This window comes from Onthophagus taurus, chromosome 10, assembly GCF_036711975.1.
Source record: "Onthophagus taurus isolate NC chromosome 10, IU_Otau_3.0, whole genome shotgun sequence".
Lineage (NCBI taxonomy): Eukaryota > Metazoa > Arthropoda > Insecta > Coleoptera > Scarabaeidae > Onthophagus > Onthophagus taurus.
Window position 1 is genome coordinate 12,388,956 of NC_091975.1, and position 25,504 is coordinate 12,414,459.

At 29.7% G+C, this 25,504-nt stretch overlaps 1 protein-coding gene across 1 annotated transcript; it reads right to left on the reverse strand.

Moving 5' to 3' along the window:
* Positions 1-1,127: 1,127 nt before the first annotated feature.
* LOC111417318 (cytosolic carboxypeptidase-like protein 5) lies at positions 1,128-23,914 on the reverse strand. The gene is made up of 9 exons (XM_071199231.1): positions 23,704-23,914; positions 23,509-23,645; positions 23,306-23,449; positions 12,680-12,825; positions 12,298-12,627; positions 11,599-12,254; positions 11,282-11,489; positions 2,387-2,542; positions 1,128-2,014 (listed from the first exon to the last, which is right to left on the reverse strand). The coding sequence occupies exons 2-9, from the start codon at positions 23,603-23,605 to the stop codon at positions 1,247-1,249; spliced, it is 2,505 nt and encodes an 834-aa protein (XP_071055332.1). The 5' UTR covers positions 23,606-23,645; positions 23,704-23,914; the 3' UTR covers positions 1,128-1,246.
* Positions 23,915-25,504: the final 1,590 nt, after the last annotated feature.

Sequence of the window (25,504 nt, forward strand, 5' to 3'; positions counted from 1 at the left end):
CCCGATTTCCAACTGTTACCATTAGTTAATAATAAAACAAGGAAATTCATGAAATTTTTAAATTTTCGTATTTTTCTCAATATTGACGCATCTGAGAGTAAAAATATAACAGAGCAATATTGTTAAGAACAAAATTTGGTACAACTTTTGTTCTAAAAGTTTTTTGATAACATGCTTTGATTCCCAAATATTGCCATGAGCTAATAGTAAAATAAGGAAATTCATGAAATTTTTAAATTTTGGTATTTTTCTCAATATTGACGCATCTGAGAGCAAAAATTTAAGAGAGCAATATTGTTAATAACAAAATTTGCAACAACTTTTGTTCTAAACATTTTTTTACAACATGCTCCAATTTTCAAATGTTATCATTAGCTAATAGTAAAACAAGGAAATTCACCAATTTTTTAAATTTTTCTCAATATTGACGCATCTGAGAGCAAAAATATAAGAGAGCAATATTGTTAAGAACAAAATTTGCAACAACTTTTGTTCTAAAAGTTTTTTTATAACATGCTCCGATTTCCAAATGTTACCATTAGCTTATAGTAAAACAAGAAATTTCATCAATTTTTTAAATTTTCGCATTTTTTTTATATTGACGCATTTGAGAGCAAAAATATAAGAGAGCAATATTGTTAATAATAAAATTTGCAACAATTTTTGTTCTAAAAGTTTTTTGATAACATGGTTCAATTCTCATATGTTACCATTAACTAATAGTGGAACAAAAAATTCATCAAATTTTTAAATTTTCGCATTTTTCTCAATATTGACGCATCTGAGAGCAAAAATATAAGAGAGCAATATTGTTAAGAACAAAATTTGCAACAATTTTTGTTCTAAAAGTTTTTTTATAACATGCTTTGATTCCCAAATATTACCATGGGCTATTAGTAAAATAAGGAAATTTATGAAATTTTTAGATATTCGTATTTTTCTCGAAATTGACGCATTTAAGGGCAAAAATACAAGAGAGCAATTTTGTTAAGAATAAAATTTGCAACAATTTTTGTTCTAAAAGTTTTTTTGTAACATGCTCCGATTTCCAAATATTACCATCAATGACTTGTAAATAACAAATTTTATTACGTCAAAGTGGACCAACCAACAAACAATCAAACCAATTTGAAGTTAAAAAACCAATTTAATCGTTTATTATTATAAATTTATAAACTCAAAATGATAAAATCAACGAAAAATATATAAAAAAAAAATCAACAAAAAAGTTAACAAAAAATAGAAATCACACTTTCGATTTTAATTTCTTCCGCTTCCTCGCCACCTTATCCATCTTCCTCTCTTCGCTTATAATCCTCATGTTTCGTTTATTCCTTTTCGGGCCTTTCAAAAACGGATTCGGCTTGGTAAAGTTATGAACTCTAAAAATCCCCGGGCCTCGACTCGTCCCGGGATCCCCCGTTAAATATTTCGGCATAATCGACTTTTGCGAAAAAACCTGCGCTTGCGAATTCGCGCCGTTCCAAGCGACGATTAAGTTGTCTTCGATCAAAGGGGACGAGTCCGTTTTGTTGTATTTCGCGATCACTTTCTTCCCTTCGCCGTCTTTTATAAAACAAATCTCTTTCAATTGGACTCGATTCCCCTCGTCTTCGCTTTTAGGTTCTTGAACGCTTTTTAATTTCAATTTTTGTTCCGGTTTTGGAGCTTTGCTCCGATTCAATGGGGCTTGAATTCCTTTTGATTTGACTTCGTTGGGGCGATTCATTTTTGATTGGATTTCTTTTCGGACTCTCGTGAATGCGGCGTTGTTTTGGCGAGCCGTTGTTATTACTTTATTACCTTTTTTAGATGTGGTACACGTTATGCTCACATCACTCTCTGCGTGGGAGCAACTTGGGTGCTCATCTTCGAATTCTTTCGGCCCCAACTTGTCTTTAACGCGATTTGCAGGAACGCTCGTCGAGCGAATCGTGTTTTTTAACAACCTCTTTTGAATCGGAGTCGCTTTCGTGCTTAAAGAGCGAGATTTTACCGCATTTTTCCCCTTTCCCTACAGAAATAATCGGAATTTTAATACTCTTTTACCTCTAATAATCATTTTATACCATCCATTACTTCTCCTCCAATTCATTTAATTCATTTATTTCATTTAAATTATTTAAATTATATTTTTAATCCAAACTTACCTTCTTGTAATGGATAATATATTTTTATAATAATAATAATAATAAAAAAAAAGAAATAAATCGATTAAAATCTTTAATACACATAAAAAAACTCTATATATCTTAAATCACAAACAAATTAATTAACTTTATCATTTTTATCATAAAAAAAAGAAGCTTTAAGTAACCCAACACTGCCTAATGGTGCCTTCACCATTGCCAGTGTTGAATCCGCAGATCTGTAGTTGAGGGCCTACCTGGTTATGTGGTGATTTCTTCTCGCGGAACTCGTTGGAGTGAGTCCTGAGCCACTCGCGAAGGCCGCTTAAGGAATGGAATTCGGAGGCGGGTAGCCGCGACATGGGGTTTTGTCCGGAGAGGTCTAAAATGGCGCCGCCTAAAGCTCGGCCGACCTAAAAACGAAAAATCGAAATATCTTGATATTGACGCATCTGGGAGGAAAAATGCAAGAGAGGGATATTGTTAATAATAAAATTTGCAACAACTTTTGTTCTAAAAGTTTTTTGATAACATTCTCCGATTTCCAAATGTTACCATTAGCTAATAGTAAAACAAAAAATTCATCAAATTTTTAAATTTTCGTATTTTTTTCAATATTGACGCATCTGAGAGCAAAAATACAAGAGAGCAATATTGTTACGAACAAAATTTGCAACAACTTTTGTTCTAAAAATTTTTTGATAACATTCTCTGATTCCGAAATTCTACCATTAGCTAATAATACAACAAGAATTTCATCAAATTTTTAAATTTTCGTATTTTTCTCAATATTGACACATCTGAAAACAAATATACAAGAGAGCAATATTGTTAATAACAAAATTTGTAACAACTTTTATTCTAAAAATTTTTTGATAACATGCTCCGATTTCCAAATGTTACCATTAACTAATAGTAAAACAAAGAAATTCATCAAATTTTCAAATTTTTTGTATTTTTTTCAATATTGACGCATATGAGAGCAAAAATAGAAGAGAGCAACATTGTTAATAACAAAATTTGCAACAACTTTTGTTCTAAAAGTTTTTTGATAACTTGCTCCGATTTCCAAATGTTACTATTAGCTAATACTAAAACAAAAAATTTATTAAATTTTTAAATTTTTTTCAATATTGACGCATCTGTGAGCAAATATACAAGAGAGCAATATTGTTAATAATAAAATTTGCAACAACTTTTGTTCTAAACATTTTTTGATACCATGCTTCGATTTCCAAATGTTACCATTAGCTAAAGGTAAAACAAGAAAATGCATCAAATTTTTAAATTTTCGTATTTTTTTCAATATTGACGCATCTGAGAGCAAAAATACAAGAGAGCAATATTGTTAAGAACAAAATTTGCAACAACTTTTGTTCTAAAAGTTTTTTGATAACATTCTCCGATTTCCAAATGTTACCATTAGCTAATAGTAAAACAAGAAAATTCATCCATTTTTAAAATTATCGTATTTTTCTCAATATTGACGCATCTGAGAGCAAAAATACAAGAGAGCAATATTGTTAATAATAAAATTTGCAACAACTTTTGTTCTAAAAGTTTTTTGATAACATGCTCCGATTTCCAAATGTTACCATTAGCTAATAGTAAAATAAAAAATTCATCAAATTTTTAAATTTTTCTCAATATTGACGCATCTGAGAGCAAAAATACAAGAGCAATATTGTTAAGAATAAAATTTGCTACAATTTTCGTTCCAAACATTTTTTTATAACATGCTCCAATTTCCAAGTGTTACCATTAGCAATTTGTAAAACAACGAAATTGATCAGATTTTTAAATTTTCGTGTTTTCTCAATATTGACGCATTTGAGAGCAAATATACAAGAGAGCAATATTGTTAAGAATAAAATTAGCAACAATTTTTGTTCTAAAAATTTTTTCATAGCATTAACGATATTCACCTCCAGGTTCATCTTTATAATATTAATTATATGTATTGAGAAAACACAATATTTCCTTTATTTCCTTTCCGATGTTGTTTTGTTCTCCATTTTAACGTGTCTAATTTTATTGCATTTTTAACTATTTTTAGTGAGACTCAATTTGTAGTGTGTTTAAAGTAGTATCTCTCTGTGATCTATTTATTTACTAAAGAACGCGTAATTATTTGTTAAAAAAGCGAAATTGTTAGTTCGTCTTGATATGTCTTTTCTACCTACATTATTCAAAAACATATTATTGACAATTAGACCTAGTACCTGATGATGGTTTAATAACCGAAACAAATTTGTAGCACCGATAATTAATAAATAAAATATCATCTTTTAAAGGAAATATTGTCTTTTCTCAATACATATAATTTTCATAGCATGTTTCGATTCCCGAATGTTACCATTAGCTAATAATAAAACATAGAAATTCATCAAATTTTTAAATTATCGTATTTTTCTCAATATTGACGCATCTGAGACCAAATATACAAGAAAGCAATATTGTTAAGAACAAAATTTGCAACAACTTTTGTTCCAAAAATTTTTTGATAACATGCTCCGATTTCTAAATGTTACCATGAGCTAATACTAAAACAAGGAAATTCATCAAATTTTTAATTTTCTTCAATATTGACGCATCTGAGAGCAAAAATACAAGAGAGCAATATTGTTAAGAACAAAATTTGCAACAACTTTTGTTCTAAAAGTTTTTTGATAACATATTTTGTTTCCTGAATGTTACCATTAGCCAATAGTAAAACAAGAAAATTCATCAAATTTTTAAATTTTCGTATTTTTCTCAATATTGACGCATCTCAGAGCAAATATACAAGAGAGCAATATTGTTAATAACATAATTTGCAACAACTTTTGTTCTAAAATTTTTTGATAACATGCTCCGATTTTCAAATGTTACCATTAGCTGATAGTAAAACAAAAAAATTCATGAAATTTTTAAATTTACGTATTTTTCTCAAAATTGACGCGTCTGAGAGCAAAAATTTAAGAGAGCAATATTGTTAATAACAAAATTTGCAACAACTTTTGTTCTAAAATTTTTTTGATAATATGCTCCGATTTCCAAATGTTACCATTAGCTAATAGTAAAACAAGAAAAATCATCAATTTTTTAAATTTTCGTATTTTTTTCAATATTGACGCATCTGAGATCAAATATACAAGAGAGCAATATTGTTAAGAATAAGATAAGCAACAACTTTTGTTATAAAAATTTTTTTATAACATGCTCCGATTTCCAAATGTTACCATTAGCTAATAGTAAAACAAGAAAATTCAACAATTTTTTTAAATTTTCGTATATTTTTCAATATTGACGCATCTGAGATCAAATATACAAGAGAGCAATATTGTTAAGAATAAGATAAGCAACAACTTTTGTTCTAAAATTTTTTTGATAATATGCTCCGATTTCCAAATGTTACCATTAGCTAATAGTAAAACAAGAAAATTCATCAATTTTTTTAAATTTTCGTATTTTTTTCAATATTGACGCATCTGAGATCAAATATACAAGAGAGCAATATTGTTAAGAATAAGATAAGCAACAACTTTTGTTATAAAAATTTTTTGATAACATGCTCCGATTTCCAAATGTTACCATTAGCTAATAGTAAAACAAGAAAATTCATCAATTTTTTAAATTTTCGTATTTTTCTCAATATTGACACATCTGAGAGCAAATATACAAGAGAGCAATATTGTTAATAAGCAAATTTGCAACAACTTTTGTTCTAAAAATTTTTTGATAACATTCTCCGATTCCGAAATGTTACCATTAGCTAATAATAAAATAAAAAATTCATCAAATTTTTAAATTTTCGTATTTTCCTCGATAACTATGCATCTGAGAGCAAATATACAGGAAAGCAATATTGTTAAGAACAAAATTTGCAACAAGTTTTGTTCTAAAAATTTTTTTATAACATGCTTCAATTCCCAAATGTTATCATTAACACCAGTAAAACAAAAAATTCATAACGAGACATGGTTGGAAGCATCAAGGGTGGTGAGAGTGAAGTTGTTAGAGGGAATGAATAGCGTATGGAGAGGGGGTGGGATTTCGAAGGGATGGAAAGTGGGGGTAATTTGCCCAGTATATAAAAAGGGTAGAGAGAATTAACCTACTAGACTCGGCATACAAGAGTTGGAGATGGAGGCAGACAGGCTTTCGGAAGGGAAGGGGAGCAATCTACAACGTGTACGTGTTGAAGCATCTGACAGATAGAGAGCTGGATAAGAAGGGAGGGAAATTCTACGCCCTGTTTATAGATTTGAAGGCGGATTAAGGATTAAGGTGGATAAGGGGAGATTGTGGGAGGAGGGGGATCACGGAACACCTAATTGCGAGAGTGAAGGAAATATACATGGAGACTATGGCTACAATAAAAGTGGGAGATAAGCTGAGCGACGTGTTCTGGACGACGAAGGGACTGGAGGATAGATTGGGGAAAGGGCAAATGGGAGGGTTCGTGGTGGGAGGTAGAAAGGTACATATGTTAGCATACGCGGATGACATCGTGGTCATGGCGAGAGAAGCGGCGGAGATGAAGGATATGATAAAGACATTGGAAAGATATTTTAGGGGGAAGGGGCTGGAAGTGAATGTGAGGAAGATAAGGATAATGAAGTTTTGTAAGGGGGGGAGAAAAAGAACAGAAAACTGGAGGGAAATTAGAGAGGAAAAGATTAGATATGGGAAAGGAGACAGAGATAACTTTTATAGACGAGCGGGCTACTCGGTAACTGAGATTAATAGTAGACGAAGGGTGGGTAAGGAAAGGTGGAGGGAGTTGAGAGATAGGGACCGAGATGTGCAGAGACAGGAAAGAAGGACACAAATAAAAGAGGGAAGGTATAACGAAAGGTACAGGTACTTAATTACGGAGGGGCTGCCTAGATACTTGTTATTGGAAGGAGATGAGGAAGGGAAGAAGTTGATAATTAGGTTCCGTTGTGGAAACGAGGACAGAGCTAACAGATACTGGATGGCCGATGAGGAGAGGTAGTGTAGGCTATGCAGAGAGGAATGAGAAACGCTATGCAGTGAGTTGAGGAAAACAAGGAAAAACATCAAATTTTTAAATTTTAGTATTTTTCTCAATATTGACGCATCTGAGAGCAAATATACAAGAGAGCAATATTGTTAAGAACAAAATTTGCAGCAACTTTTGTTCTAAACATTTTTTGATAACATGCTCCGATTTCCAAATGTTACCTTAAGCCAATAGTAAAACAAGGAAATTCATCAAATTTTTAAATTTTTCTCAATATTGACGCATCTGAGAGCAAAAATACAAGAGAGTAATATCGTTAAGAATAAAATTTGCAACAACTTTTGTTCTAAAAGTTTTTTGATAACATTCTCCGATTCCGAAATGTTACCATTAGCTAATAATAAAATAAAAAATTCATAAAATTTTTAAATTTTCGTATTTTTCTCAATATTGACGCATCTGAGAGCAAAAATATAACAGAGCAATATTGTTAAGAATAAAATTTGCAAGAAAGTTTGTTCTAAAAGTTTTTTGATAACATGCTCCGATTTCCAAATATTACCATTAGCTAATAGTAAAACAAAAAAATTCATCAATATTTTAAATTTTCCTATTTTTCTCAATATTGACGCATCTGAGAGCAAAAATACAAGAGAGCAATATTGTTAATAACAAAATTTGCAACAACTTTTGTTCTAAAAATTTTTTGATAACATGCTCCGATTTCCAAATGTTACCATTAGCTAATAGTAAAACAAGGAAATTCATAAAATTTTTAAATTCTCGTATTTTTCTTAATATTGACTCATCTGAGAGCAAAAATACAAGAGATCAATATTGTTAAGAACAAAATTTGCTACGACTTTTGTTCTAAAAGTTTTTTAATAACACACTCCGATTCCCAAATGTTACCATTAGTTAATAGTAAAACAAGAAAATTCATCAAATTTTTAAATTTTCGTATTTTTCTCAATATTGATGCAACTGAGAGCAAAAATACAACAGAACAATATTGTTAAAAACAAAATTTGCAACAACTTTTGTTCTAAACATTTTTTGATAACACACTCCGATTTCCAAATGTTACCATTAGCTAATAGTAAAACAAGAAAATTCATCAAATTTTAAAATTTTCTTCAATATTGACGCATCTGAGAGCAAAAATATAAGAGAGCAATATTGTTAAGAAGAAAATTTGCAACAACTTTTGTTCCAAAAATTATTCGATAACATTCTCCGATTCCCAAATGTTACCATTAGCTAATAGTAAAATAAAAAATTCATCAATTTTTTAAATTTTCGCAATTTTTCTCAATATTGACGTATCTGAGAGCAAAAATACAAGAGAGCAATATTGTTAAGAACAAAATTTGCTACAACTTTTGTTCTAAAAGTTTTTTGATAACATGCTTCAATTCCCAAATGTTACCATTAACTTATAGTAAAACAAAAAATTCATCAAATTTTTAAATTTTTCTCAATATTGACGCATCTGAGAGCAAATATACAAGAGAGCAATATTGTTAAGAACAAAATTTGCAACAACTTCTATTCTAAAAATTTTTTTACAACATTCTCCAATTCCGAAATATTACCATTAACTAATAGCAAAAAAAAATTCATCAAATTTTTAAATTTTCGCATTTTTCTCAATATTGACGCATCTGAGAGCAAATATACAAGAGAGCAATATTGTTAAGAACAAAATTTGCTACAACTTTTGTTATAAAAGTTTTTTGATAACATGCTTCGATTCCCGAATGTCATCATTAGCTAATAGTAAAACAAGAAAATACATCAAATTTTTAAATTTTCGTATTTTTCTCAATATTGACGCATCTGATAGCAAAAATACAAGAGAGCAATATTGTTAATAATAAGATAAGCAACAACTTTTGTTACAAAAGTTTTTTGATAACACGCTTCAATTCCCGAATGTTAACATTAGCTAATAGTAAAATAAAAAATTCATCAAATTTTAAAATTTTTCTCAATATTGACGCATTTGAGAGCAAAAATACAAGAGAACAATATTGTTAATAACAAAATTTGCAACAACTTTTGTTCTAAAAATTTTTTGATAACATGCTCCGATTTCCAAATGTTAGCATTGGCTAATAATAAAACAAGAATTTCATCAATTTTTTAAATTTTCCAATTTTTCTCAATATTGACGCGCATCCGAGAGCAAATATATTAAATTAATAACAAAATTTGCTACAACTTTTATTCTAAAAATTTTTTGATAATATTCTGCGATTCCGAAATGTTACCATTAATTAATAGCAAAAAAAAATTCATAAAATTTTTAAATTTTCGTATTTTTCTCAATATTGACGCATCTAAGAGCAAAAATACAAGAGAGTAATATTATTAAGAACAAAATTTGCAACAACTTTTATTCTAAAAACTTTTTGATAACATTCTCCGATTTCCAAATGTTATCATTAGCTAATAGTAAAACAAGCAAATTCATCAAATTTTTGTATTTTTCTCAATATTGACGCATCTGAGAGCAAATATACTAGAGAGCAATATTGTTAATAACAAAATTTGCAACAACTTTTGTTCTAAAAGTTCTTTAATAGCATGCTTCAATTCCCGAATGTTACCATTAACTAATAGTAAAATAAAAAATTCATCAAATTTTTTAATTTTCATATTTTTCTCAATATTGACGCGTCTGAGAGCAAAAATACAAGAGAGCAATATTGTTAATAACAAAATTTGCAACAACTTTTGTTTTAAAAATTTTTTGATAACATACTCCGATTTCCAAATGTTACCATTAGCTAATAGTAAAACAAGAAAATTCATAAAATTTTAAAATTTTCGTATTTTTCTCAATATTGACGCATCTGAGAGCAAAAATACAAGAGAATAATATTGTTAATAAGAAAATTTGCAACAACTTTTGTTCTAAACATTTTTTGATAACATGCTCCGATTTTCAAATGTTACCATTAGCTAACAGTAAAACAAGAAAATTCATCAATTTTTTAAATTTTCGTATTTTTCTCAATATTGACACATCTGAGAGCAAATATACAAAAGAGCAGTATTATTAAGAACAAAATTTGCAACAACTTTTGTTCCAAAAATTTTTTGATAACATTCTCCGATTCCGAAATATTACCATTAGTTAATAATAAAACAAGAATTTCATCATTTTTTTAAATTTTCGTATTTTTCTCAATATTGACGCATCTGAGAGCTAAAACACAAGAGAGCAATATTGTTAAGAACAAAATTTGCAACAACTTTTGTTCTAAACATTTTTTGATAACATTCTCCGATTCCGAAATGTTACCATTAGCTAATAGTAAAACAAGGAAATTCATCAAATTTTTAAATTTTCGTATTTTTCTCAATATTGACGCATCTGAGAGCAAATATACAAGAGAGCAATATTGTTAATAACAAAATTTGCAACAACTTTTGTTGTAAAACTTTTTTGATAACATGCTCCTATTTCCAAATGTTACCATTAGCTAATAGCTAAACAAGAAAATTCATCAAATTTTTAAATTTTCGTATTTTTCTCAATATTGACGCATCCGAGAGCAAATATATCAAATTAATAACAAAATTTGCTACAACTTTTGTTCTAAAAATTTTTTGATAACATACTCCGATTTTCAAATGTTACCATTAGCTAATAATAAAACAAGAAATTCATGAAATTTTTAAATTTTTTTCAATATTGACGCATTTGAGAGCAAAAATACAAGAGAGCAATATTGTTAAGTACAAAATTTGCAACAACTTTTGTTATAAAAATTTTTTGATAACATTCTCCGATTCCGAAATATTACCATTAGCTAATAATAAAACAAGAATTTCATCAATTTTTTAAATTTTTCTCAATATCGACGCATCTGACAGCAAAAATAGAAGAGAGCAATATTGTTAATAAGAAAATTTGCAACAACTTTTGTTCTAAAAATTTTTCGATAAGATTGTCCAATTCCGAAATATTACCATTAACTAATAGCAAAAAAAAATTCATCAAATTTTTAAATTTTCGCATTTATCTCAATATTGACGCATTCGAGAGCAAAAACACAAGAGACCAATATTATTAAGAACAAAATTTGCAACAACTTTCGTCCTAAAAATTTTTCGATAACATTCTCCGATTCCCAAATATTACAATTAATTAATAACAAAACAAAAAACTCACCTCCTCAAATATAACCGGATTATACTTAGGCGGCACCGGCAACACATGCGCCGCCTTACAATTCGACTCCCGTATCGTAGGGGGCAAAATATTCACAAAATTCCCGGTATTATAATTACACTCCAACGTATAACTCCTTATCAACCCCGTCATTTTTAAAACGGCCACTCTCCCCGATCCCTCTCTACTCATCCCATCGCGTTTATCCCTAAAATAAAACAAAATAAGTAACGAGTATGCAACCACCATCACGAATCGCGTGTTAATAAACGGGCGATGTAAAGGTGGTTGCATAAAATAAATTAATTATAACTTACTTTAAATACATATTTCTTTCTGTGAAATTACACGAAGTGAAATGAAAATTATGGTTATTAAGCGCCATTAATTTGGGGAGCAGCATGCATTCGACGTTGCGGTCCAAATCTTGAAAATGATTACCATACATGAAAATCCCCTTTTTTGAGGCGTGCCCATGCATGTCCATATAGAGATATAACCCGGAATTTAAGTCTTGGAGGGGGTAATCCGGGTGGGGTTTGATATCGCCCTCTCCGATTTTGTTCCGATTAATTTCTTGAGGCGATTTTTTCGCTTTCACATCGAAGGTGCTACTAGCATTCGAAGGGGACGAATCAACACCCCCTGAAGACTCCGAATCGCTATAAACATCATCTAACTCCGCGCCATGGTGATAATAACGCAACAAAGATCGAGCTGCGAAAATCGAGGGGTGCAGCTCTAAATTGGGTTTTAAATAAACCCGGTTTAGATTCACCCCCCTCGTGTCGGTGCGATAATGCCCCTTGGCCACCCCGTCGGGGTTCAAACACGGGATTAATTTAAAAACATAATTTCGACGCAACATAATCGCCATGGGGTCATCGCGGGAGGTTAGGAGGTTTAAAAATCCGTTAAATACGAAACTTGAGGGTGTTTCCCCCGGATGGACCCTCGCTGAAATAAAAATGATCTAAAAAAATTTTTTTTAAATCGTGATTTTTTTTAATATTTACTTTTTTTGAGATAAATTTGAACGGTCTGGGTTTGTGATGTTCTGGGAATAAGTTTTTTAGGCGCATCTCTCGTTCGATGCTGATGTTGTGGTACGATGAGATTGTTATTAAATCGATTCGGCGAGCTTCTAAAGAGTTGCAAAGACACTCCCTTACGTAATAAATGTCGTCTTTGCTGATGGGGTGATGCAGCGAAAATCGACTGTCGGTTATGGTGAGGCTGTTTTGGATGTCTGTGTATGAAAAGGGGTAGGTGAAGGCGAAATATGATACGCTTTGGGGGTTCTCGGGGGTTCTGTATTTGAAGCTGAGGGTGAATACTTCGTCGTTCTGGAAAAATAAAATTTTTGTTATTTTTAAGTGGGGTGCAAAAAATTCTTACAGAGTAAGTTGGTTTATCTCTGATTCGTTCCCAGTGGGGTTTTCCGGGTAAGACGCGAAAAACGGGGGCCATGCCTTGGCTGTATATTTTTAATTGTTTGTTTAAATCGACGATGTTTAATTTGGTTAGGATTCCTGGGGCGTTTGCTGAAACAAAAAATTCTTAAATTTTCCTATTTTTCTCGATATTGACGCATCTGAGAATAAAAATACAAGAGAGCAATATTGTTAAGAAGAAAATTTGCAACAACTTTTCTTCTAAAAATTTTTTGATAGCATGCTCCGATTTCCAAATGTTACCATTAGCTAATAGTAAAACAAGGAAATTCGTCAAATTTTTAAATTTTCGTATTTTTCTCAATATTAACGCATCTGAGAGCAAAAATATAAGAGAGCAATATTGTTAAGAACAAAATTTGCAACAACTTTTGTTCTAAAAGTTTTTTGATAACATGCTTTGTTTCCCGAATGTTACCATTAGGTAATAGTAAAACAAGGAAATTCATCAATTTTAAAAATTTTTGTATTTTTTTCGATATTGACGCATCTGAGAGCAAAAATACAAGAGAGCAATATTGTTAACAAGAAAATTTGCAACAACTTCTATTCTAAAAGTTTTTTGATAACTTGCTTCAATTCCCGAATGTTACCATTAGCTAATAGTAAAATAAAGAAATTTATCAAATTTTTAAATTTTTCTCAATATTGACGCATCTGAGAGCAAAAATATAAGAGAGCAATATTGTTAAGAATAAAATTTGCTACAACTTTTGTTCTAAAAGTTTTTTGATAACATGCTCCGATTTAAAAATGTTACCATTAGCTAATAGTAAAAGAAGAAAATCCATCAAATTTTTAAATTTTCGTATTTTTCTCGATATTGACGCATCTGAGAGCAAAAATACAAGAGAGCAATATTGGTAAGAATAAAATTTGCTACAACTTTTGTTCTAAAAGTTATTTTGTATCATGCTCCGATTTCCGAGTGCTACCATTAACTACTAGTAAAACAACGAAAAACATCAAATTTTCATATTTTTGTATTTTTTTCAATATTGACGCATCTGAGAGCAAAACTAGGAGAGAGCAATATTGATAAGAATAAAATTTGCTACTACTATTGTTCTAAAAGTTTTTTTGTAAGATGCTTCGATTCCCAAGTGTGACCATAATATCTAGTACAACAACGAAAATCATCAAATTTTCATAATTTCGTACTTTTCTCAATATCTATGCATCTAAGAGCAAAAATACAAGAGAGCAATATTGCTAAGTATAAAATTTGCTACAACTTTTGCTCTAAAAGTTTTTTTGTATCATGCTCCGATTTCCGAGTGCTACCATTAACTACTAGTAAAACAACGAAAAACATCAAATTTTCATATTTTTGTATTTTTTTCAATATTGACGCATCTGAGAGCAAAACTAGGAGAGAGCAATATTGATAAGAATAAAATTTGCTACTACTATTGTTCTAAAAGTTTTTTTGCAAGATGCTTCGATTCAGAAGTGTGACCATAATATCTAGTACAACAACGAAATTCATCAAATTTTCATAATTTCGTACTTTTCTCAATATCTATGCATCTAAGAGCAAAAATACAAGAGAGCAATATTGCTAAGTATAAAATTTGCTACAACTTTTGTTCTAAAAGTTTTTTTGTATCATGCTCCGATTTCCGAGTGCTACCATTAACTACTAGTAAAACAACGAAAAACATCAAATTTTCATATTTTTGTATTTTTTTCAATATTGACGCATCTGAGAGCAAAACTAGGAGAGAGTAATATTGATAAGAATAAAATTTGCTACTACTATTGTTCTAAAAGTTTTTTTGTAAGATGCTTCGATTCCCAAGTGTGACCATAATATCTAGTACAACAACGAAATTCATCAAATTTTCATAATTTCGTACTTTTCTCAATATCTATGCATCTAAGAGCAAAAGTACAAGAGAGCAATATTGCTAAGTATAAAATTTGCTACAACTTTTATTCTAAAAGTTTTTTGATAACATGCTCAGATTCCCAAATGTTACCATTAAGAGTAAGTAAAACAACAAAATTCATTACATATTCGCATTTTTGTGTTTTTTTCGATATTGACGTATCTGAGAGCAAAAGTGAAAGAGAACAATATTGTTAAGAATAAATTTTGCTAGAACATTTGTTCTAAAAGTATTTTTGTAACTTGCTTCGATTCCCGAATGTTACCATTAGCTAAAGTACAAAAAATTCATCAAATTTTTAAATCCTTCTGATATTCAACTGAATTTGTGTACATCTTTAGAAAATGATAGAATCCTTCTGGAACAGATTCGGCAAAGTGGAAATACATCGAATATTTTGATATTTTCTAAAACACATCTAGAAACGTTTAGAAAGCCCTGGATATCCCTACATATCGAAATTATGAAATTAGTTTTTAAACATACCGAGAACAATTAATATCACAACTTTCAAAAAATCAAGTTTTGCTTGGAAAAATGTGACGTACTTATGATAAGCCTGAGTTTTCGGCCATTTTGATATTAATGATAATGCTAGTACAAAACTAGAGCTAACATTAGACCTAGAACTAGAAAGTTTCGAGATTAGCCAACGCATTGCCAACTTACCTAAAATTTGATGAATTTCGTTTTTTTACAAGTTATTGATGGTAACATTTGGAAATCGGAGCATATTACAAAAAAACTTTTCGAACGAAAGTTATGGACAATTTTATTCTTAACGTTATTGCTCTCTTGTATTTTTGCTCTCAAGTGTGTCAATATCGAAAAAAATACGAAAATATGACAATTTAATGTATTTTGTTGTTTTACTTGCTCTTAATGGTAACATTTGGGAATCGGACCATGTTATCAAAAAACTTTTAGAACAAAAGTTGTAGCAAATTTTGTTCTTAGCAATATTGCTCTCTTGTATATTTGCTCTTAGATGCGTCAATATTGAGAAAAAAACGAAAATTTAAAAATTTCATGAATTTCCTTGTTTTGCTATTAGCTAATGGTAACCTTCGGGAATCGAAGCATGTTATAAAAAAACTTTTAGAACAAAAGTTGTAGCAAATTTTGTTCTTAATAATATTGCTCTCTTGCACTTTTGCTCTTAGATACGTCAATATTGAGATAGATACGAAAATATGAAAATTTTACGAATTTCCTTGTTTTACTATTAGCTAATGGTAATATTCGGAAATCGAAGCATGTTATAAAAAAACTTTTAGAACAACAGTTGTAGCAAATTCTATTCTTAACAATATTGCTTTCTTGTATATTTGCTCTCAGATACGTCAATATCGAGAAAAATACGAAAATATGAAAATTTGATGAATTTCGTTGTTTTACAAATTATTAATAGTAACACTTGGAAATTGAAGCATGTTATAAAAAAACTTTTGGAACGAAAGTTGTAGCTAATCTTATTCTTAACAATATTGCTCTCTCGTATTTGTTCTCAGATTCGTCAATATCGGGAAATATAGAAAAATTTTAAAATTTGATGAATTTCCTTGTTTTATTATTAGCTAATGGTAACATTTGGGAATCGGAGCATGTTATCAAAAAACTTTTATAACAAAAGTTGTTGCAAATTTTGTTACTAACAATATTGCTCTCTTGTATATTTGCTCTCAGATACATCAATATCGAGAAAAATATAAAAATATGAAAATTTGATGAATTTCGTTGTTTTACAAACTGTTAATGGTAACACTTCGATGAGTGATGCATCTAAGAGCAAAAATGCTAAAAAGTAATGTGTAAAGGGTAAAATTTGCTACAGCTTTTGTTCTAAAAGTTTTTCTGTATCACACTCGCAATATCGTTTTTTTTCCCATTAGCAACTTGTGTAACTACGAATTTTTCCAATTTTCATATTTTTGAATATTTTTTACATTGATGCATCTGAGAGCAAAAATGTTAGATAGTAATGTGTAAAGGTTAAAATTTGCTACAACTTTTGTTACAATAGTTATTTTTGATACAATATAGCGAAATGACACTTTTGCATTCGAGAACGAAAGTTGCGAGCTTTAGCGAGCAAAAAAAATCGTTCGAGAATGCAAAAGAATTTCGCTGACATGTATCAAACAACATTTTTTCGAAAACTTCGTATTCTAAAGTTATAAATTAATAAAAATCCCAAATTCTGTATAATGACACTTAGAATTCATTTAGTGTTATGTCAAAAACTTAACGTCACATCGATTTAAGCTCACATATTGAACAAATGTACTATTATAAATTTGCATTTAAACATGAAATGGAATAATAAAACAATTAAATGTTGATTATTTTGTGTTTATAATTTGTTCATAACAATTATCAAATTCTTTGATTGTCGTAGCTGGACGTAAAAGTCTTTTTTATAATTCGCTACGGTAATGGAAGCTGTAACAGTACTCAAACGGGTGCTGCAATGAGACTCCTTACAGCATCCGATGCTGAAAGGAGATTTTAGTAACATTTTATGGAACCAGCTTAAGTTGGTGACATTGGGTCATTAATTTTTCTAGTTATCAATGTGACAATTTTTGTCTATGGATGTTTAAACACGTTCTTCGCATCGAATACAAGGTCCACAATGATGAGGACATTGACTCTGAGCAATTTCTCTTATTTTGGGAGGTGTACATCAAACATTTTTTTCAGGTGAATATATTTTGTGTTTTGACAGTTTCTAATTGTCAATTCAAATTTCTATTTTCAAGTGTTACGGTTTTACCAACTGCTGCATACCTATTTCCCTACATTGTCAAAATTTATTTTATTTTTGTTAAAAAAAAAGGATAAAAACGCGAATTACAAAAAATAGCATAAAAAACACGTTTCATAAGACTTAAAGCACTCATTCATTGAAGAACTCGTGGCTTCGCCTCGTGGAACTCGTGGACTCGTTTTTCAACTTGAATTCGTGCATTTCAAGCGTGTCTTACGAAACTTGTTTTTTAATATACTATTTTGCGTCCAGGACGCAAAAGACTTTTACGTCCTGTTGACAAAAAACTATCGTTTTGACGGTCGCTAAGTACTACGCAAAAGTCTACTTTTAATAGCAATTTTCGAAAAATACCATTAATTACTAGTAAAACAACGAAAAACATCAAATTTTCATATTTTTGTATTTTTTTCAATATTGATGCATCTCAGAGCAAGAGTAGAGAGAGCAATATTGGTAAGAACAAAATTTGTAATAACTTTTGTTCTAAAAGTTTCTGGATAACATGCTCCGATTTTCAAATGTTACCATTAGCTAATAGCAAAATAAGGAAATTCATGAAATTTTTAAATTTTTGTATTTTTCTCAACATTGACGCATCTGAGAGTAAATATACAAAAAAGCAATATTGTCAATAACAAAATTTGCAACAACTTTTGTTCTAAAAGTTTTTTGATAACTTGCTTCAATTCTCTAATATTACCATTAGGTAATAGTAAAATAAAGAAATTCATCAAATTTTTAAATTTTTGTATTTTTCTCGATATTGACGCATCTGAGAGCAAAAATACAAGAGAGCAATATTGCTAATAACAAAATTTGCAACAACTTTTGTTTTAAAAGTTTTTTGATAACATGCTTCAATTCCCGAATGTTACCATTAACTTATAGTAAAACAAAAAATTAATCAAATTTTTAAATTTTCGTATTTCTCTCAATATTGACGCATCTGAGAGCAAAAATACAAGAGAGCAATATTGTTAAGAATAAAATTTGCAACAACTTTTGTCGTACAAGTTTTTTGATAACATGCTTTGTTTCCCGAATGTTACCATTAGCTAATACTAAAACAAGAAAATTCATCAAATTTTTAATTTTCCTCAATATTGACGCGTCTGATAGCAAATATACAAGAGAGCAATATTGTTAAGAATAAAATTTCCTACAGCTTTTGGTCTACAGGGTTTTTTGTAAAGTTCTCCGATTCCCGAGTAATGAAAACCGAGGGAAGAAAGAAAATTGGACATTAAGGAACTAAAGTTACCAGAAGTTATAGAAAAATTTGAATAAGAAACGCAAAATATAGTTCAAGAACAACTAAGACAACATATGCAGAAGCAGCAACAGTTTGATGAAGAATGCAGAAAGGATGGTAAAATAGAATTCAAAGAAGTCAAAAAAAGTGTATCATCACATGTGTATACACAAGGAAAGGAATAAAAATGACATCGCTGTAATGATGGAAGAGGACTTCAAAGACAATAACGATCCAAGAGATATGAATTCTCAGTACCTAAAAAGCATGAGAGAGCGATACAAATCCAGAACAAGTATCTGTAGAGACGAAAGGAGATCAAATTTGCATATTTTTGTATTTTTCTCAATACTGACGCATCTAAGAGCAATAGTAAAAGAGAGCAATATCGTTAATAACAAAATTTGCAACAACTTTTGTTCTAAAAGTTTTTTGATAACATGCTTTGATTCCCGAATATTACCATTAATTAATAGTAAAACAAAAAATTCATCAAATTTTTAAATTTTGGTATTTTTCTCGATATTGACGCATCTGAGAGTAAAAACACAACAGAGCAATATTGTTAAGAACAAAATTTGCAACAATTTTTGTTATAAAAATTTTTTGATAACATGCTTCGATTCCCAAATGTCACCATGAGCTAATAGTAAAACAAGAAAATTCATCAAATTTTTAAATTTTCGTATTTTTCTCAATATTGACGCATCTGAGAGCAAAAATACAAGAGATCAATATCGTTAAGAAGAAAATTTGCAACAACTTTTGGTCTAAAAATTTTTTGATAGCATGCTCCGATTTTCAAATGTTACCATTAGCTAATAGTAAAACAAGGAAATTTATGAAATTTTTGTATTTTTCTCAATATTGACGCATTTGAGAGCAAAAATACAAGAGAGCAATATTATTAATAAGAAAATTTGCAACAACTTTTGTTCTAAAAGTTTGTTGATAACAAGCTTTGATTTCCAAATGTTACCATTAGCTAATAGTAAAACAAAGAAATTCATCAAATTTTGAAATTTTTGTATTTTTCTCAATATTGACGCATCTGAGAGCAAAAGTACAAGAGAGCAATCTTTTGTACTAAAAGTTTTTTATTTGGCAAGCTCCAATATCCAAGTGTTACCATTGTAATGTATCCAAATTTATTATTGTTTAAGTAAATTACAAAACGTTTAACTATAAAATGTAGACTCAGCAACTTAATTAAAAAGTATCAGGTCATCGTCCGTTGAACCGTATTACCGTAGTAAGCATTATTGCTGTAATACTTTAAAATTGATTACGCTTTTGTAAGCATCAGAATTGTACGAACCTTTGGGTAAAATACATTCACATGTAGTTGGGAAGAAACTCTTTTATTTAGATAACCTAAAACCCTTACCATCTTTTCGCATTTTTATCAATATTGATGCTTCTGAGAGCAAAAATACAACAAAGCAATATTGGTAAGAATAAAATTTGCTACAACTTTTGTTATAAAAGTTCTTTTGTATCATGCTCCGGTTTTGAAATGTTACCATTAGCTAATAGTAAAACGGAAATTCATCAAATTTTTAAATCTTTGTATTTTTCTCAACATTGACGCATCTGAGAACAAATAGACAAGAGAGCAATATTGTTAATAACAAAATTTGCAACAACTTTTGTTCTAAAAGTTTTTTAATAACAAAATTCAATTCCCGAGTGTTACCATTAGCTTATAATAAACAAAGAAATTCATAAAATTTTTGAATTTTCGTATTTTTCTCAATATTGACACATCTGAGAGCAAAAATACAAGAGAGAAATATCGTTAATAACAATATTTGCAACAACTTTTGTTCTAAAAGTTTTTTGATAACATGCTCCAATTTCCATATGTTACCATTAGCTAATAATAAAACAAGGAAATTCATCAAATTTTCAAATTTTCGCATTTTTCTCAATATTGACGCATCTGAGAGCAAATATACAAGAGTGCCATATTGTTAAGAATAAAATTTACAACAACCTTTGTTTTAAAAATTTTTTTGTAACATTCTCCGATTCCCAAATCTTACCAGTAATACTAGTAAAACAAAAAATTCAACAAATTTTCATAATTTCGTACTTTTCTCAATATCTATGCATCTGAGTGCAATAATAGAAGAAAGCAATATTGCTAAGAATAAAATTTGCTACAACTATTGTTCTAAAAGCTTTTTTGGAAGATGCTTCAATTCCCAAGTGTGACCATAGTAAAACAACGAAATTCATCAAATTTTCATAATTTCGTATTTTTCTCAATATCTGTGCATCTGAGAGCAAAAGTAGAAGAGAGCAATATTGCTAAGAATAAAATTTGCTACAACTATTGTTCTAAAAGTTTTTGGATAACATGCTCCGATTTCCAAATGTTACCATTAGCTAATAGCAAAATAAGGAAATTCAAGAAATTTTTAAATTTTTGTATTTTTTCAACATTGACGCATCTGAGAGTAAATATACAAGAGAGCAATATTGTTAAAAACAGAATTTGCTATAACTTTTGTTCTAAAAGTTTTTTGATAACATGCTTCAATTCCCGAATGTTACCATTAGCTAATAGTAAAATAAAGAAATTCATCAAATTTTTAAATTTTTCTCAATATTGACGCATCTGAGAGCAAAAATACAAGAGAGCAATATTGTTAATAACAAAATTTGCAACAACTCTTGTTCTACAAGATTTTTGATAACTTGCTTCAATTCCCGAATGTTACCATTAGCTAATAGTAAAATAAAGAATATGATGAAATTTTTAAATATTTCTCAATATTATAATAAGAGTACAATAAGAGTAGAAGAGAGCAATATTGGTGACAATCAAATTTGCTACAACTTTTGTTCTAAAAGTTTTTTTGTAACATACTCCGATTCCCGAATGCTACCATTAATTACTAGTAAAACAACGAAACATAAAATTTTCATATTTTCTTATTTTGCTCAATATTGACGCATCTGAGAGCAAGAGTAGTAGAGAGCAATATTGGTAAGAATCAAATTTGCTACAACTTTTGTTCTAAAAGTTTTTTTGTATCATGCTTCGATTCCCGAATAGTACCATTAATTACTAGTAAAACAACGAATTCATCAAATTTTCATATTTTCTTATTTTTCTTAATATTGACGCATCTGAGAGCAAGAGTAGGACAGAGCAATATTGGTAAGAATAAAATTTACTACCACTTTTGTTCTAAAAGTTTTTTTGTATCATGCTCCGATTCCCGAATGGTACCATTAGTTTCTAGTAGAACAACGAATTCATCAAATTTTCATATTTTCTTATTTTTCTTAATATTGACGCATCTGAGAGCAAGAGTAGAAGAGAGCAATATTGGTAAGAATAAAATTTACTACCACTTTTGTTCTAAAAGTTTTTTTGTATTATGCTCCGATTCCCGAATGGTACCATTAGTTTCTAGTAGAACAACGAATTCATCAAATTTTCATATTTTCTTATTTTTCTTAATATTGACGCATCTGAGAGCAAGAGTAGAAGAGAGCAATATTGGTAAGAATAAAATTTACTACCACTTTTGTTCTAAAAGTTTTTTTGTATCATGCTCCGATTCCCGAATGGTACCATTAGTTTCTAGTAGAACAACGAATTCATCAAATTTTCATATTTTCTTATTTTTCTTAATATTGACGCATCTGAGAGCAAGAGTAGAAGAGAGCAATATTGGTAAGAATAAAATTTGCTACCACTTTTGTTCTAAAAGTTTTTTTGTAACATGCTCCGATTCCCGAGTTTTTCTCAATATTGACCCATCCAAAACTATTAGAGATTTTTCAAAACGGTTTCTTTTATTGAAAAGAGCATACATTCATTAATAATCGGTGAAAATTTCGTAAGTATTTTCCAAGAAATCGATTTTTCACGATTTTTTAAGTTTCAACGAATTTTTAATAAAATCGATTGAGTTAAAAAATTAATATCTCAAAAACTAAAAGAGATTTTCCAAAGCGGCTTTCTTTATTGGAAAGCGCATACTTTACTTGACAATTGGTGAAAATTTCATAAACATTTTCCAAGAAATCGATTTTTCACGATTTTTTAAGTTTCAACGAATTTTTAATAAAATCGATCGAATTAAAAAATTAATATCTCAAAAACTAAAAGAGATTTTCCAAAGCGGTTTTCTTTATTGGAAAGCGCATACTTTACTTGATAATTGGTGAAAATTTCATAAACATTTTCCAAGAAATCGATTTTTCACGATTTTTTTAAGTTTCAACGAATTTTTAATAAAATCGATTGAGTTAAAAAATTAATATCTCAAAAACTAAAAGAGATTTTCCAAAACGGCTTGTTGCATTAAAAAGAGGATACTTTAATTGGTAATTGGTGAAAATTTCATAAACATTTTCCAAGAAGCCGATTTTTCACGATTTTTTTAGTTTCAACGAATTTTTAATAAAATTTTTCTCAATATTTTTCCAATCCAACCCAACGATTATTACACATCATTTTAAAGAGAAAGCTTTAAGCTTTAATTTAAAACAAGTTTCATTCCTTAATTTCAATAAACACGACTTTTATAAATCAACAAAACAAAGTAACGAAACATAGGCAACCCAATATACACGCGCGTCGAATTTGCCACATAAACACCAAAATTAATTTAATAATAAAAAATTAAGTACCTCTCATTCCAAAATAAAACCACGTCCTATTAGGATTCTCAAATTGAGTCCCACAACAATCATGTTTAGTCCAAAGGTTGAATTCAACATCAGGAATCTCAGGGATATATCCTTTTCCCACATTGGCTGCAGCAGTTGTAATTACTAAAAATGATCAATACAGATTGATTAAAGTTAAAAAGCTTTGAAATGGGATAACTCACCAGTTTCACTGGTTGGGACAAGATCGACTTTGGCGAGATTTGCAGAATCAAAGTTGCAAAAGAAGTCAAAACCGCCGCAATGAATTTTTTTATCCATGATTTTTCTGGATTTTACATCCTGTTCGAATCGCACACCCCTAAACAAACCGCGCTGTATCATTAATTCGTTTAATTAATTTATTATTAGGTACTTACGGATCATTTGCGGGCGATCTTTCGCACAAAAAGAGCACCAAACAACAACAACGACCCGATTTTATGAGAAACTAATTGACGTTTTTCGTTATTTTGATGTTTGCTGATGTCAGCTGGTTTTGTTTTGATTCGAAACGAGGTTAGGACGCGTTTCAGGGATTTTCAGGGATATATTTCGTTTAATTTTCGGGTTACATTAACTTCTATCTCCTTTTTTTACGATGTTTACTTTCACCTGTCATTTTTCCTGCAAAAAAAAGATTCCTGTAATTCTTTTTTACCATTTCGGTGTTTAAATCATAGATGGCGCTTCTACGAAGTATATTTAAAATAAATTAAATTCTCCAAGAACGAATTTACTCCAAATATATCAGAAATGGAGTTTGGGCGAGGATTATAATCTAGCAGAACAAAAAATAAAAAATTTCAAGTATCCTACACATGATTTTAGACGATTAGAATCATTTTGACACATTTAAGTGTCATTTAGACATCTTCAAAAATGTCCAAAAAGCGTTTAGACACTTTTTGAAAACTTTAAAAATTCATAGAACCATCTGCATAACTAAAGAAACGCTTAAATAGCTTCTAGGGACTTTTTGACATGTATAAATGTCATCTGGGAATCTCCAAAAAGCGTTTAGACACTTTTTAATAATCATGGAAACCTTTAGAAATGCTTAAATAACCAATTATATCAATAATAAACGTCTAGAGGCATTTTGACACACTTAAGTGTCATTTAGACACCTTCAAAAATGTCCAAAAAGCGTTTAGACACTATTTGAAAACTTTAGACATTCATAGAATCGTCTGAGTAATTAAAGAAACGCTTAAATAGTTTCTGGGGACTTTTTGACATGTATAAATGTCATCTGGGAATCTCCAAAAAGCGTTTAGACACTTTTTAATAATCATGGAAACTTTTAGAAATGCGTAAATAACCTACTAAATCAATAATAAGACATTTTGACATACTTAAGTATCCTTTAGACATCTCCAAAAGTACTCAGAAAGCGTTTAGATAATTTTAGACAATCTTAAAAATGTCTAGATAACTTACTAAATCAATAGGGAGGTTCTATAGACATTTTGACACATTTGGGTGTCCTCTAGATATCTTCAAAAAGCGTTTAGACACTTTTTAATGATTATGGAAATTCATAAAAATGTCTTAGTTATGTAAAAAAAGCATTTTTGAACTTCCGAACACTTTTTGACATCTATAATTGTCGTCTGGGAATCTCCAAAAGTACTCAGAAAGCGTTTAGACAATTTTGGACAATCTTAAAAACGTCTAGATAACCTAGTAAATCAATAGGGAGGTTCTATAGACATTTTGACATGCTTGGGTGACTTCTAGATATCTTCAAAAAGCGTTTAGACACTTTTTAATGATTATGGAAATTCATAAAAATGACTTAGTTATGTAAAAAAAGCATATATGAACTTCTCAAGACTTTTTGACATCTATAATTGTCGTCTGGGAATCTCTAAAAGTGGTCAAAAAGCGTTTAGACAATTTTGGACAATCTTAAAAACGTCTAGATAACCTAGTAAATCAATAGGGAGGTTCTAGAGATGTTTTGACATGCTTGGGTGTCCTCTAAATATCTTCAAAAAGCGTTTAGACACTTTTTAATGATTATGGAAATTCATAAAAATGTTTTAGTTATGTAAAAAAAGCATTTATGAACTTTCCAAGACTTTTTGACATCTATAATTGTCGTCTGGGAATCTCTAAAAGTGCTCAAAAAGCGTTTAGACATTTTTGGACAATATTAAAAACGTCTAGATAACT

Excerpts from the sequence above, each read along its gene's own strand:
- LOC111417318 (XM_071199231.1), bottom strand. The coding sequence starts at position 23,605 with ATGGATAAAAAAATTCATTGCGGCGGTTTTGACTTCTTTTGCAACTTT. Across the intron at positions 12,826-23,305 it reads GTTTTATTTTGGAATGAGAG|CAAACGCCCCAGGAATCCTA; the intron begins GTACTTAATTTT and ends TTTTTGTTTCAG. Across the intron at positions 2,015-2,386 it reads AGAAATCACCACATAACCAG|GGAAAGGGGAAAAATGCGGT; the intron begins GTAGGCCCTCAA and ends TTATTTCTGTAG.